Source organism: Mustela putorius, unplaced genomic scaffold (assembly GCF_011764305.1).
Source record: "Mustela putorius furo isolate JIRA1106 unplaced genomic scaffold, ASM1176430v1.1 tig00004041_pilon_pilon_pilon, whole genome shotgun sequence".
In the NCBI taxonomy this organism is placed as follows: Eukaryota; Metazoa; Chordata; class Mammalia; order Carnivora; family Mustelidae; genus Mustela; species Mustela putorius.
The window spans coordinates 2,960,447-2,975,139 of NW_025422176.1; the positions used below are offsets into that span (position 1 = coordinate 2,960,447).

Sequence of the window (14,693 nt, forward strand, 5' to 3'; positions counted from 1 at the left end):
AATTGTTAGATCTTCTTGTTGGACAGACTCTTTGAGTATGATATAGTGTCCTTCCTCATCTCTTATTATCATCTTTGGCTTAAAATCTAATTGATCTGATATAAGGATTGCCACTCCTGCTTTCTTCTGATGTCCATTAGCATGGTAAATTCTTTTCCACCCCCTCACTTTAAATCTGGAGGTGTCTTCGGGCTTAAAATGAGTTTCTTGGAGGCAACATATAGATGGGTTTTGTTTTTTTATCCATTCTGATACCCTGTGTCTTTTGACAGGGGCATTTAGCCCATTCACATTCAGGGTAACTATTGAGAGATATGAATTTAGTGCCATTGTATTGCCTGTAAGGTGACTGTTACTGTATATGGTCTCTGTTCCTTTCTGATCTACCACTTGTAGGCTCTCTCTTTGCTTAGAGGACCCCTTTCAAGATTTCCTGTAGAGCTGGTTTGGTATTTGCAAATTCTTTCAGTTGTTGTTTGTCCTGGAAGCTTTTAATCTCTCCTTCTATTTTCAATGATAGCCTAGCTGGATATAGTATTCTTGGCTGCATGTTTTTCTCGTTTAGTGCTCTGAAAATATCATGCCAGCTCTTTCTGGCCTGCCAGGTCTCTGTGGATAAGTCAGCTGCCAATCTAATATTTTTACCATTGTATGTTACAGACTTCTTTTCCCGGGCTGCTTTCAGGATTTTCTCTTTGTCATTGAGACTTGTAAATTTTACTATTAGGTGATGGGGTGTGGGCCTATTCTTATTGATTTAGAGGGGCATTCTCTGAACCTCCTGAATTTTGATGCTCGTTCCCTTTGCCATATTGGGGAAATTCTCCCCAATAATTCTCTCCAGTATATCTTCTGCTCCCCTCTCTCTTCTTCTTCTGGAATCCCAATTATTCTAATGTTGTTTCCTCTTATGGTGTCACTTATCTCTCGAATTCTCCCCTCGTGGTCCAGTAGCTGTTTGTCCCTCTTTTGCTCAGCTTCTTTATTCTCTGTCATTTGGTCTTCTATATCACTAATTCTTTCTTCTGCCTCATTTATCCTAGCAGTGAGAGCCTCCATTTTTTATTGCACCTCATTAATAGCTTTTTTTGATTTCAACTTGGTTAGATTTTAGTTCTTTTATTTCTCCAGAAAGGGCTTTTATATCTCTCGAGAGGGTTTCTCTAATATCTTCCATGCCTTTTTTGAGCCCGGCTAGAACCTTGAGAATTGTCATTCTGAACTCTAGATCTGACATATTACCGATGTCTGTATTGATTAGGTCCCTAGCCTTCGGTACTGCCTCTTGTTCTTTTTTTTGTGTTGAATTTTTACGTCTTGTCATTTTGTCCAGATAAGAGTAAATGAAGGGGCAAGTAAAATACTAAAAGGGTGGCAACAACCCCAGGAAAATATGCTTTAACCAAATTAGAAGAGATCCAAAATCGTGAGTGGGGAGAAAGGGGATAAAAAGAGGTTCAAAAAGGAAGAAAGAAAAAAAAAAAAAAAGAAAAGAAAAAAAAAAAGAAAAGAATTTTTAAAAAAAAGAAAACACCTAAGAAAAATGTAAAAAAGAAAAAATATATATATTAGATAAACTAGTAAAAAATCGTTAAAAAAGAAAAAGGTAACAGTTAAAAAAAAATTTTACCCGAAGGCGAGAAAAAAAAAAATGAAAAAGAAAAAATTAAATTAACTGCAAGACTAAAAAAAATCACAGGAAAAAAGCCATGAGTTCCGTGCTTGGCTTTCTCCTCCTCTGGAATTCTGCTGCTCTCCTTGGTATTGAAACCGCACTCCTTGGTAGGTGAACTTGGTCTCTGCTGGATTTCTTGTTGATCTTCTGGGGGAGGGGCCTGTTGTAGTGATTCTCAAGTGTCTTTGCCCCAGGTGGAATTACACCGCCCTTACCCGGGGCGGGGCCGGGGTGAGTAATCCGCTCGGGTTTGCTTTCAGGAGCTTTTGTTCCCTGAGCGCTTTCCGTAGAGTTCCCGAGGACGGGAATACAAATGGGGGCCTCCTGGTCTCTGGCCCGGAGGAGCCGAGAGCCCAGGGCCGCACTCCTCAGTGCGCGCTCAGAGAACCGCGCCCAGTTACTCCCCTCTGCCTGACCTCCGGCCGAAAACCATCATTATTTTTAAATATATGTTTTTAAATGGTCATTCTATTTGCATTTGTTTCTTCTTAAGATTAAAAAAGTGAATATTAGAGTTTCAAATATATATATATATTTATATTTAAAACTATATATAGTTTTACATATATTTATAGATATTTATATATATTATATTATATATATTATATATTAGATATTTATATATATTATATATTTATATATTTTTATATATAAAAATATATTTAAAACCCTAATATTCACTTATATATATATAAAACCCTAATATTCACTTTATATATATATATATATATATATATATATATATATATATATATATAAAATCTTATCAGATAGTCTGGTTTATTTACTTGGCTTATTGAATGGAAGACATTATTGCATTTTACAAAGAGGCAACTACATCCTGAGAATAAAGTGATTTATCCATTATTTATTAGCTACTGGAACCAAAAACTCCTTTTATTTTACTTACAAATTGATAGGTGAATTGTTTTTCATTCCTCAGGAATCATGACACAATTGTCTCATGCTCTTGAAACTGAATAGAAAATCCCTCCTTTTGGAGAGAAGTGAGGTAGCTACTGAGAGTTGAATGCTAACACCAACATTTAATGTCTTATGCCATCAAGGAAGCAAACGAAAATCCTAGGCTTTTGATTAGGATGTAAGAAGTAAATTTAAGTATATTTAAAGTTTAGCATGTAAGAAGGGACTGGAATATTCCAAAGTATTAGATCTTTTAAAATACCTACTTATGCATTATGTACTAACTTATCAATAATTAGTAACATCAGTGAATGCTGTTAGAAATTATAAATGACTTCTGTTTAAATGATGTGGCTCATAACTTAGGTATACCCAATTCAGATAAATCTAATTTTGGATTATAAGTCAACTGCACAAACTCAAACCCATAAGGCGATCATAAATTTTGAATACCTAAATGGGCATATAAATATGACTTTAGATAATTTTAAAAAATTTACCTAGGGCCCAGTTTTATATTCTATAAAATGAGGTGGTTGTTTTGAATATTAAATATGACATATAAAGTCAGTAAAACAATAACTAGCATAGAGTAAATAATTAATGTGAGTTGAATGAATTAAAATATGGCATAAGTGAAGGATGAACCAATTCATTCTTATTATCTACATTTATGTTTATACCCTCAAATTTTGAATTCTCACTATTGTAATTTTACTCAATAATTCACTGTTTGATATATCAGTTTTATCTCCTAAAAAAGCCCTCTACTTTAATTAAAGTCAACAACTATTTTATTCTATAGTTGAATGGTGTATGGTGCTTTCATTCTGTACTAAATCTTTACTGTCAATTATCATACTTTACAGTTATCTCATTATCTCATCACAGTGAGGATTTAATACTTGTTTGGCAAATGAGAAATTAGGATCAGACATGACTGATTTCTCTACTTCCTTTTCTCATCAACCAATTAATTATTCAACAATGTAAATCTATTTGGATACAACTATATTCTACAGAAAAAGAACATTGTTAAGTGCAAAATGGGAGAAATAAGCATGGCCTTTGTAGGTTGACAAAGATATTTTGTGAGTCTGAATGTATGTGTTGGAGAACAAATGATAAATATATATAAGGAATATCCAAGTTGCAAATGGCCTTAAAAACCAGTTAGAACTGCTGAGATTTAATTAGTAGGACAGAGGGAGCCACTGAAATTTTGGCTATGTAGATAACATAATTAAAATCGTGTTAGCAGTATATTACTAAGGCATCAATATCCCAAGAATGAGCAAAGGGAGAGAGAACCATATATTTGTTTCAGGAAGACAGAAGAGCCACAGCACTGCAGTGTTCCCTGGACCATGATGGCAATTCGGTCACCCAGGAGATCAGCTTCATCCATGTGGTTGGTGGCCACTAAGATCGTACGATCCTGTTTATACTGTTGAAGGAGATCCCGGGTGGCTCTCCTTGAGACTGGGTCCAAGCCACATAATGGTTCATCAAGTATCACTACCTAAAAACCAGAAGAATTCCTTGACCATTGATAATTGATACTAGGCTACTTGTGAGATAATTGCTATTATTTAAGCTAAGATAAAGAATCTAGACTGTACATAGTGATTAAAAATCCCAGAAAAAAGATAGTCCCAAATCATATTATGAGAATTGAACCAAATAAGACAAATTCCTTATAATTATCATTGGCAGCATTTCTTTAAGATTCATACCAACTCTCAGGGTTTTGTCAGCTGAGTTTTCTAGACCAGTTGGCAGGAACCCATGGTTCATGCCTCCTCACTCCCCTTTTCATCCTTTTTTCCTTAATACCTGGGAGCCCCCTATGAGTGCTATGATGATGGCGAGTTTGCGCTTCATTCCTCCACTCAGTGACTTTGAAAATGTATCACGCTTTTCTAGCAGGTTAAAAGTAGACAGCATATGGTCAATTTCCATACAATACATGTTTTGATATATTCTTTTTACCTAAAAAGAGGAGGCAGAATTTACATAGTGCATCCAACTTTATCCTTGGAATGTTTTTAGATAACTGTCTTTGAATATCTATGTAGATAAATAAAGTTTCTTGCAACTACACCCTTAAAACATTTTATATGATCTCTTTTCTCACAGATACATAGTGTCTTTTCCCCATTGCCTCTCTTTGAGTCTAAAGGAGAATTCCTAAAAAAAAGAATTTATTTTCAGATTTATAGACACCTGAAGCTCAGAAAAGGAGAAAAGAAACATCTCTATTTTCTAGGTATGATGGAATAAACCATCTCCCACCGCTCACCCCCGGTTTCATTTCCCACTGAACTCAATTATTAAACCTGGAGAATAATAAAAAGTAAACATTAGCAGTTGCATCAGAAAGAACACAGATTTTGAAGTATCACTGAGCCAGCACTGGGTTTATCATTTTTCATCCCTTGTATCCTCTTAGCCTGAACACAAAGTATCCAAACCCTGATAGTGCAGATAGAGTGAGATTAAGGAGAAATTCTGTAGTTCTGGCTTGGGGAATGCAAAAGAAAACAACCTTAAAGCTTTGAGTGAGTGTGGATGGGCCAATTTCTTTTCTTTTTTTTTTTTTGCTGTCCTTTTGTGTCCCAACCCCTTAGGAGTCTTGTGGCAGGGATGGTGGCAAGAGTAGAAAGGAAAGGGAATTGTGCAAAATCCAAAATACTGAGGGAGGGGAAACTTCTCAGTTAAGTAGAACCATGGCTCCAATAGGACAGGGTCAGACCCAGTTGCTCTTTACCACCTTCTCTGTTTTCCAGCCACTTGGATATGGCACAATCATGAAGTGTACAGTTTCTGGCTGGAGGACTGAGAAAGGAATCTTCAGTAACCAGGAAATACTGGTTAGGTAAAAGGAGAGAGGAGCAGGAAAGTATTACCATAAAGTTGTTTATGAACACATGTGTTTATCCCATCATTTACATGCCTGGATCTACTCCTAATTAACATACCAAACTTTAAAATTATGCTAAGGTAAACCCCTACCCAGATGTGAACTAACTAACATGGGGGAGACTGGATCATCATTGCTAAGACTTCAAAGCTGACACTAAAACCATAGCCCACAGATAACATATAAACAAGATGCAGTCTCATAAGTTACTTTTAAAAACATCCAGGATAAAAACAAAAATTACTTGGCATACAAAGAATCATAAAAATTTCAACTCACTTAGGAAAAGACTATCAACAGATATCAATGTTAGGATGGCACAGATGCTGGAATTAAAGTAGAAAGTATCATCAAGATAAAGAAAAAATTAATGGAAACCTTAAAACAAAAAAATCCAGTGATCCAAACAAAAAGCTCATTAGATATACTCAACAGTAGTAGAACAGAAATTATAAAGGGTAAATGAACTAGAAGGTAGATCAATAAAAATTATCCAATCTTAGCAAACTCAACACCCAAAGAACAAATAATCCAATCAAGAAATGGGCAGAGGACATGAACAGACATTTCTGCAAAGAAGACATCCAGATGGCCAAACAGACACATGAAAAAGTGCTCCATATCACTCGGCATCAGGGAAATACAAATCAAAACCACAATGCGATATCACCTCACACCAGTCAGAATGGCTAAAATAAACAAGACAGGAAATGACAGATGCTGGCGAGGATGCGGAGAAAGGGGAACCCTCCTACACTGTTGGTGGGAATGTAGGCTGGTGCAGCCACTCTGGAAAACACCATGGAGGTTCCTCAAAATGTTGAAAATAGAACTGCCCTATGACCCAGCAATTGCACTATTGGGTATTTACCCTAAAGATACAAACGTAGTGATCCAAAGGGGCACGTGCACCCGAATGTTTCTAGCAGCAATGTCCACAATAGCCAAACTATGGAAAGAACCTAGATGTCCATCAACAGATGAATGGATCAAGAAGATGTGGTATATATACACAATGGAATACTATGCAGCCATCAAAAGAAATGAAATCTTGCCATTTGCGACAACATGGATGGAACTAGAGCGTATCATGCTTAGCGAAATAAGTCAAGCAGAGAAAGACAACTATCATATGATCTCCCTGATATGAGGAAGTGGTGATGCAACATGGGGGCTTAAGTGGGTACGAGAAGAATAAATGAAACAAGATGGGATTCGGAGGGAAACAAACCATAAGTGACTCTTAATCTCACAAAACAAAATGAGGGTTGCTGGGGGGAGAGGATTTGGGAGAAGGGGGTGGGATTATGGACATTGGGGAGGGTATGTGCTTTGGTGAGTGCTGTGAAGTGTGTAAACCTGGTGATTCACAGACCTGTACCCCTGGGGATAAAAATATATGTTTATAAAAAATAAAAAATTAAAAAAAATTATCCAATCTGAACAACAGAGAGATAAATGATTAAAAAAATGAAGAGTTATGAGTAAGTATTGAATCACTAAATTGTACACCTGAAAACATTGTGACACTGTATGTTAACTAACTGGAATTTAAGTTAGTTTAATTTAAAATTAATTTAAAAACTTAAAAAAAAAAAACCCAATGCCCAAGGGACTTTTGGGACAATAACAAAATGTCGAACTTTCACGACACTGAAGTTCCAGAAGGAGAGAAGAAAGAATATAAGGCTGAAATAATATTTGAAGAAATAATGACTGAAAACTTCTGAGGTTTGGAATAAGACACAATCCTACAGATTGAAGAAGCTGACTAAAGCTCCATTCAGATAAACCCAAAGCAATCTGCACCAAACAAATCCTAACTAAATTGCTGAAAGTAAACACAAAAAAATTGTTGAGAGCCCCCAGAGAAAAAAGACAAATTATTTATAGGAGAAACAATTCAGATGACTTTGTAGGTCTCATCAGAAACCATGGTATCCAGGAAGCAGTGGAGTAACAATTTTAACTGCTGAAGGAAAAGAACTGTTAACCCAGATTTCTATGTCAAGCAAAAATATTCTGGAAAAATGGTAGTAAATTAAAGGTACTTTCAAGTGATGGAAAACTAAGAGAAACTAGCCAAGAGCATTGGCATAAAAGAAGTGATAAAGAATATTTTGCAAACAGAAGAGAAACAATATATAAAGCCCAAAACATTATGAATGGTAAAGGAATAGTAAATATAATAACTGTTATTTTCTTATGGTTCTTTAAACATACTAGATAGTTTTAAGCGAAAAATATAGTATTATCTGATGTTTTCAGTATTTTTACATGTAATATATGACAACTATAGCATACACAGCAGAGGATAAAGAACCTACAAGTACGCCAAACTGTGGAAAGAACCAAGATGCCCTTCAATGGATGGATAGGGAAGATGTGGTCCATATACACTATGGAGTATTATGCCTCCATCAGGAAGGATGAATACCCAACTTTTGTAGCAACATGGATGGGACTGGAAGAGATTATGCTGAGTGAAATAAGTCAAGCAGAGAGAGTCAATTATCATATGGTTTCACTTATTTGTGGAGCATAACAAATAGCATGGAGGACAAGGGGAGATGGAGAGGAGAAGGGAGTTGAGGGAAATTGGAAGGGTAGGTGAACCATGAGAGACTATGGACTCTGAAAAACAACCTGAGGGTTTTGAAGGGGTGGGGGGTGGGAGGGTGAGGGAACCAGGTGGTGGGTATTGGAGAGGACACGGATTGCATAGAGCACTGGGTGTGGTGCAAAAATAATGAATACTGTTATGCTGAAAATAAATTAATAAAAAAAGAATTGATGTTGTAAAAAGAGGCAATCCAGGGAATGGGAGAAGATATTTGCAAATGACAGTACAGACAAAAGGTTGATATCCACGATCTATAAAGAACTTCTCAAACTCAACACACACAAAACAGAAATCAGATTAAAAAATGGGCAGAAGATATGAACAGAGACTTCTCCAATGAAGACATACAAATGCCTATCAGACACATGAAAAAATGGTCATCATCACTAGCCATCAGAGAGATTCAAATTAAAACCACATTGAGATACCACCTTACACCACTTACAATGGCCAAAATTAGCAAGACAGGAAACAACATGTGTTGGAGGGGATGTGGAGAAAGGGGAACCCTCTTACACTGTTGGTGGGAATGCAAGTTGGTGCAGCCTCTTTCGAGAACAGTGTGGAGATTCCTCAAGAAATTAAAAATAGAACTTCCCTATGACCCTGGCATTGCACTCCAGGGTATTTACCCCAAAGATACAGATGTAGTGAAAAGAAGGGCCATCTGTACCCCAATGTTTATAGCAGCAATGGCCACGGTCGCCAAACTATGGAGAGAACCAAGATGCCCATGAATACTGTTACGCTGAAAAGAAAAAAAAAACCTACAAGTAATTGGTAAGGTTTCTACATGCCAAATAAAGTCAGAAAAATATTGATTCTAAATAACTGTGAAAAGCTAAGGCTGTATTTTGCCATGTCTAGAGCAAACACTGGAAGTATATATGAAATATAGTAAACATCACAATTGACAAACTAAAATGGAATACTAAAAAAATAACCAAGGGTGCCTGGGTGGCTCAGTGGGTTAAGCCGCTGCCTTCAGCTCAGGTCATGGTCTCAGGGTCCTGGGATCGAGTCCCGCATCGGGCTCTCTGCTCAGCAGGGAGCCTGCTTCCCTCTCTCTCTGCCTGCCTCTCCATCTACTTGTGATTTCTCTCTGTCCAATAAATAAATAAATAAATAAATCTTTAAAAAAAAAATAACCAATAACCCAAAATAAAACTGGAAAGGGCAAACAGAGAAAAAAAGTGAGAATAATAAAAGGATAGATTTAGATATAATTTTACTAGCTTTTAATTTAGATAATTTACTAAATTATCTAAACACATCAATTAAAAGAAATTTTCAGATTGTATAGAAAACATGACTTTTTTACACAGTGTCTACAATGAGCTCACTTAAAATTTAATTATATAGGTTAGTTTAAGGTGAAGTGTTTAAAGAAGATACACCATGAAAACACAAAACACTGGGTATTATATGCAACTAAAGAATCATTGAACACAACATCAAAAACCACTGATGTACTATATGTTGGCTAATTGAACTTAATTGACAAAAAGCACAAATCAGAAGAAAGCTGGAATGTTATACTAATATCAGATAAAGTTTATTTCAGAACAAAAAAAATTAAAAGAGACAAAAGACGGACACTGCATATTCCTAAGAGAATAATAAGACATAATAACCCTAAATGTGTATACCTCTAACAACAGAACTTAAAGCACAGGAAACAAAAATGAATAGAATGAAAACGAATAATAGAAAAATACATGACTATAATAGGATATTTCAGAAATACTCCTAAGTAACAGAATTACCAGACAGAAATCAGCAAATATACAGAAGAATGAAACAAGAACAAGTTATTGAATCTAACTGATGTTTACAGAAAATTCCAACCAAACAGCAGAAAACATATTCTTCTCAAGTGCATATGGAATAGTAACCAAGACAGACCATATCCTCAGTCATAAAACCCTAGCAATTTCAAAACACTTATAATTACACAAAATATGATCTCTGACCAAAATAGAATTAAAGTATAACAGAAAGTAGGACAACCTCCCATCACTTATACATTAAAGATCATACTTGCAAGTGATGAGTCACAGAATAATCTCAATGAATGTAGAAAATATTTTGAACTGAATAAAAATGAAAATATAAAAAATTATATCAAAATTTGTGGGGTACAACAAATGAGTGCTTAGGAGGAAAAATCATGGCAATAAATGCTTACATTAGAAAGAGAATGCAGATCATTTTAGAAGCCACACGAACAGGGCATTAAATAACATTGAATCACATAAAGAAGATGTGATACACACACACACACACACACACACACACACACACACACACACAGGAATATTACTCAGCAATAAAAAGGAATGGAATCTTGCCATTTGCAAAACCATGGATGGATGCCAAGAGAAATAAATCAGTCAGAGGAAGACAAATATCAAATTATTTCACTCATATATGGAATATAAGAAATGAAACAAATGACCAAAGGAAAAAAGAGACAAACCAAAAAACAGACTCTTAAATAACTACAGAGAATAGATGATAACTAGAACAGGGGTGGCTGAAACAGGTGAAGGAAATTAAGAGTACACTTAGTGTGATGAGCAGTATCCTAATGTAGAGAATTGTTGAATCACTACCTTGTACTCCTGAAAGTAATATAACACTGTATGCTAACTATATTAGAATTAAAATCAAATTAAAAAAACAAGGAAAGGAAACTTCCTCACAGTGATAAAGGGTATCTGCAGAAAAAAAATTTAATGGTGAAAACCAGAATGCTATCCCTAGAGATCAGAAGCAAGTCAAGGATGCCCACACATTATGCTGTTCCTAGCCAGTGTGTCATGAAAAAAGAAAGAAAGAAGAAAGAAGAAAAGGAAGGAAGGAAGGAAGAAAAGGTAAACATACTGGCACAAAGAAACTATCCCCATTCTCCAATAATATGATTGTCTATGCACAAATCCAAGGAATCTACAAAAAAAAAACCCTCCTAAGCCTATTAAGTGAGCTTAGTAAGGTCAAAGAATAATAGGTTAACATACAATTATCAATCATTTTTCTATGTACAAGCAATGAACAATTGGAAATCAAAAAACATTTTAAGTATCCAAATAATGAAAAAAATATACCAGGTGGTGGGTATTATAGATGCCACGGATTGCATGGAACACTGGGTGTGGTGAAAAAATAATGAATACTGTTTTTCTGAAAATAAATTAATAAAAAATATATAAAGGATTTGTATACTGAAAACTAAAAATGGTAATGATAGGAAAGACTTAAATTAACAGAGAGAAATACCATGATCAAGGGTTTGAAATCACAACATGGTAACAATATTAACTTTCTCTGAAGTGATATACAGGTTTAATCTAATACCAAACTCACAGCACAACTGTTGTAGACACAAAAGAGATAATACACAAATTATCTGGAAGGGTCAAACAGCTATAATAGCTAAAACACTTTTGAAAAAGAATATAGTTGGATGAATAGCATTATCCCATATTAAGAAGTACCATAAAGATATACAAATCAGGGCAGTGTGGATCAATAGCACATTAAAAGAGAGTTGATAAGTAAGTCCAGAGAAATATGGCCATTTGATCTTTGACAATGCAAAAAGCAAGTCAAAGATGAAAAAACAGTATATTTGAAAAATGGTTTTAGAACCTTTGATCATCTATATGCAAGACAATGAACTTAGATCTACATTTTATACCTTTAAGCAAAGACTAACCCACAAATGGACCATAGATCTAAGTGTATCATGAAAATAAAAAAATATAGAATATACAGAATAAATCTTCATGTCTTGGGGGTTAGGAACAGAGTCTAGAAAAGACAGCAAAGGCAGGATCCTTTGAGAAAAATGTGATAAAAATGTGATAAATTGGATTTCAGTATTAAAAACCTTTGCTCTGTAAAAAGCATTTCCAAGAAAATGAAAAGACAAACTACAAAAATAGGAAAGTGTTTGCAAAGTACATTATCCAACAAAGGACATATATCCAGAATATATAAAGAACTATAAAAAATTAAGTAACAAAATTAACCCAGATTTTAAAAGTGTACAAAGGGCCTTTCATCAAAGAGGGTATAAATGGGAAATAATCATGTGAAAGATAATCAACACCATTAGCCATTCATGAAATGCAAATTAAAGCCAGGAGGATATACATCTATACATCTACTAGAATGGTTAAAATGCTAAGATGTAAAGGGGTGCCTCGGTGGCTCAGTTGGTTAAACATCTGACTCTTGATTTCAGCTCAGATCATGACCTCAGGGTCATGAAACTGAACCCCATGTCGAGCTGTGCACTGAGTGTGGAGTCTGCTTGAAAGTCTCTCTCTCCCTCTCCCTCCCCCATCTCTGCTTGAGCTCTCTCTCCTTTTCAAAAAAAGGTATTAAAAAGTATTACAATACCAAATTCTGGCAAGGATACAGAGCAATTGAAATCTTCCTGCATTGCTGGTAGGGGTGCAAAATGGTTCAGTCACTCCAGTGACTATACAGAAACTATATAGTTTCATATAAAGTTAAACACTTACAATATGATCCTGTAATCTTATTCTGAGAGAAATGGAAAATTATGTTTACACACAAAAAACTTCACATGAAATTCAGAGCAGCTTTGTTCATACTCAAAATGTAAACAATCCAAGTGTCCTTTAATTGGTGTACTGCATTATGTCTAAATATGAAATACTACCCAACAATTAAAAGAAACGTATACTGATCGTACAAGTATGGATGGATCTTGAAGGCATTATGCTCTGTGTAAGGAGCTAATCTTTTAAGGTTACATACCATATGATTCCACTTATATGGTATTCTCAATAAGACAAGACACTAGTGATTAGGATAGACCAGTGATTACCAGGGTGGGATAGGGACAACTACAAAGGAACAGCACGAGGGAATCGCTTCTCAGCCTTTTGGCTAAGATCAAGTGTAGGAATAGCATGAGGGAGTGTTTTGGAATAATGAAAATATTCTCTGGTGCTAGCTGAATGTTAAACTTCACATGTCTATATATCAAAAGAGAAAATAAATATACTGTATAGTTTTAAAACATTTCTGACTCACCACAGAGTAGAAAAAAAGGTGTTCTGAAAGTGTCAAGTCATTAAACAACATGTCATGTTGTGGACAGAAGCCCAAGTTTTTTCGAATCTCAATTATGTTCTCTGAGATGTCAAATCCATGAATATAAACATTTCCTCTAGTTGGAGGGTAACAACCTGTGATTAAGCAGAAGACATAAAAGAAGCTGAGCATTGGTGAGAGAGCATTATAAGACATTGTAAATTAGTATCTTAAAATTCAGCCTGCTTGCAGATTACTCAAAAGAATTACTATCTCCTACAGAATAGTTTAAGAAAATATCAATAATTACACCTAGATATTGGGATAAGCTATCTTTTTTTTTCTTTTCTGCTTTTGTATACAAATTTTCTACAATGGATAAGGATTATATTGATAATAAAAACATAAATAATTTGCTATACTCTAATACATTCTCATTGCAATTAGACTTTACTGTATTTGTGGATCAAAATAGGTACTGTGTAGATGTTATGACATAATATTGAGGCTCCTGGGTGGCTCAGTCAGTTGAGTCTCTAATTCTTGATTTTGACTCAGGTCACGATTCTGGGGTCCTGAGTTTGGACCCCATATTGGGCTCCTCACTCAGCAGGGAGTCTGCTTGCCTTGTCTCCCTGTGCCCCTCCCCCTGCATCTGCATCTCTCTAAGATAAGTAAATGTATCTAAAAAAAAAAAAAAGAAAAATATAAGATTAGGATTATTTAACTTTTGTCTTCAAGAAATTTAAATACTAATAACAAAATGTCCAGATTTGTGGGCAACATTTTTTTTTTTTTTGGTGGGCAACAATTTGATAACATGTAAAAAAAAAAAAAAACTATAAGACCATTTAAATCCTCTAAATCATTTATCTTGTTTAAAAATATACATTCTTTTTAAAACTTGAAACAGAGTTGACATAAAATATATTAGTTTCCAGTGTACAACATAATGATTTGATATTTGCATATATCAAAAAATGATTATACAATGTCTAGTTAGCATATCACCATACACAATTATAATATTTTTCTTGTGATGAAGACTTAGGATCTACTCTCTTAGCAACTTTCAAATATATGAAACAGTAAAATTAACTATAGTCATCATGCTGTATGTTATATCCCATAACTTATTTATCTTATAACTGGAAATTTGTAACTTTTGATCACCTTCACTCATTTATTAGCCCAGTCCCCATCTGTTGACTCTGGCAACGACCAATCTGTTCTTTATATCTGTGAATTTTTTTTTCTTTGTAAATTCTACATATAAGTGAGACTATACAGTATTTGTCTTTCTCCAACTTATTTCACTTAGCATAATGAACTTAAGGTCCATCCATTTAGTCACAAACAACAAGAGTTCCTTCATCCTTATGGCTGAATAATAATGCATTGGGTATATAGACATCTTAACTATTCATTAGCTGATGACAACTTGCATTTCTAACACATTCCCAGGTGATATTAATGAT

At 34.8% G+C, this 14,693-nt stretch overlaps 1 protein-coding gene and 1 pseudogene across 1 annotated transcript in view; one reads left to right on the top strand and one right to left on the bottom strand.

The window, feature by feature from the left end:
• Window positions 1-14,693, bottom strand: part of LOC101693462 (phospholipid-transporting ATPase ABCA3-like) — a 181,217-nt gene that overhangs the window by 100,476 nt on the left and 66,048 nt on the right. Inside the window, exons 13-15 of the mRNA XM_045072708.1 lie at window positions 13,216-13,370; window positions 4,436-4,591; window positions 3,911-4,121 (exon numbers count right to left, since the gene is read on the bottom strand). Of these exons, the coding sequence (XP_044928643.1) occupies window positions 3,911-4,121; window positions 4,436-4,591; window positions 13,216-13,370 (522 nt within the window). The remainder of the gene's footprint in view (window positions 1-3,910; window positions 4,122-4,435; window positions 4,592-13,215; window positions 13,371-14,693) is intronic.
• Window positions 13,049-13,216, top strand: LOC123389883 (annotated as a pseudogene).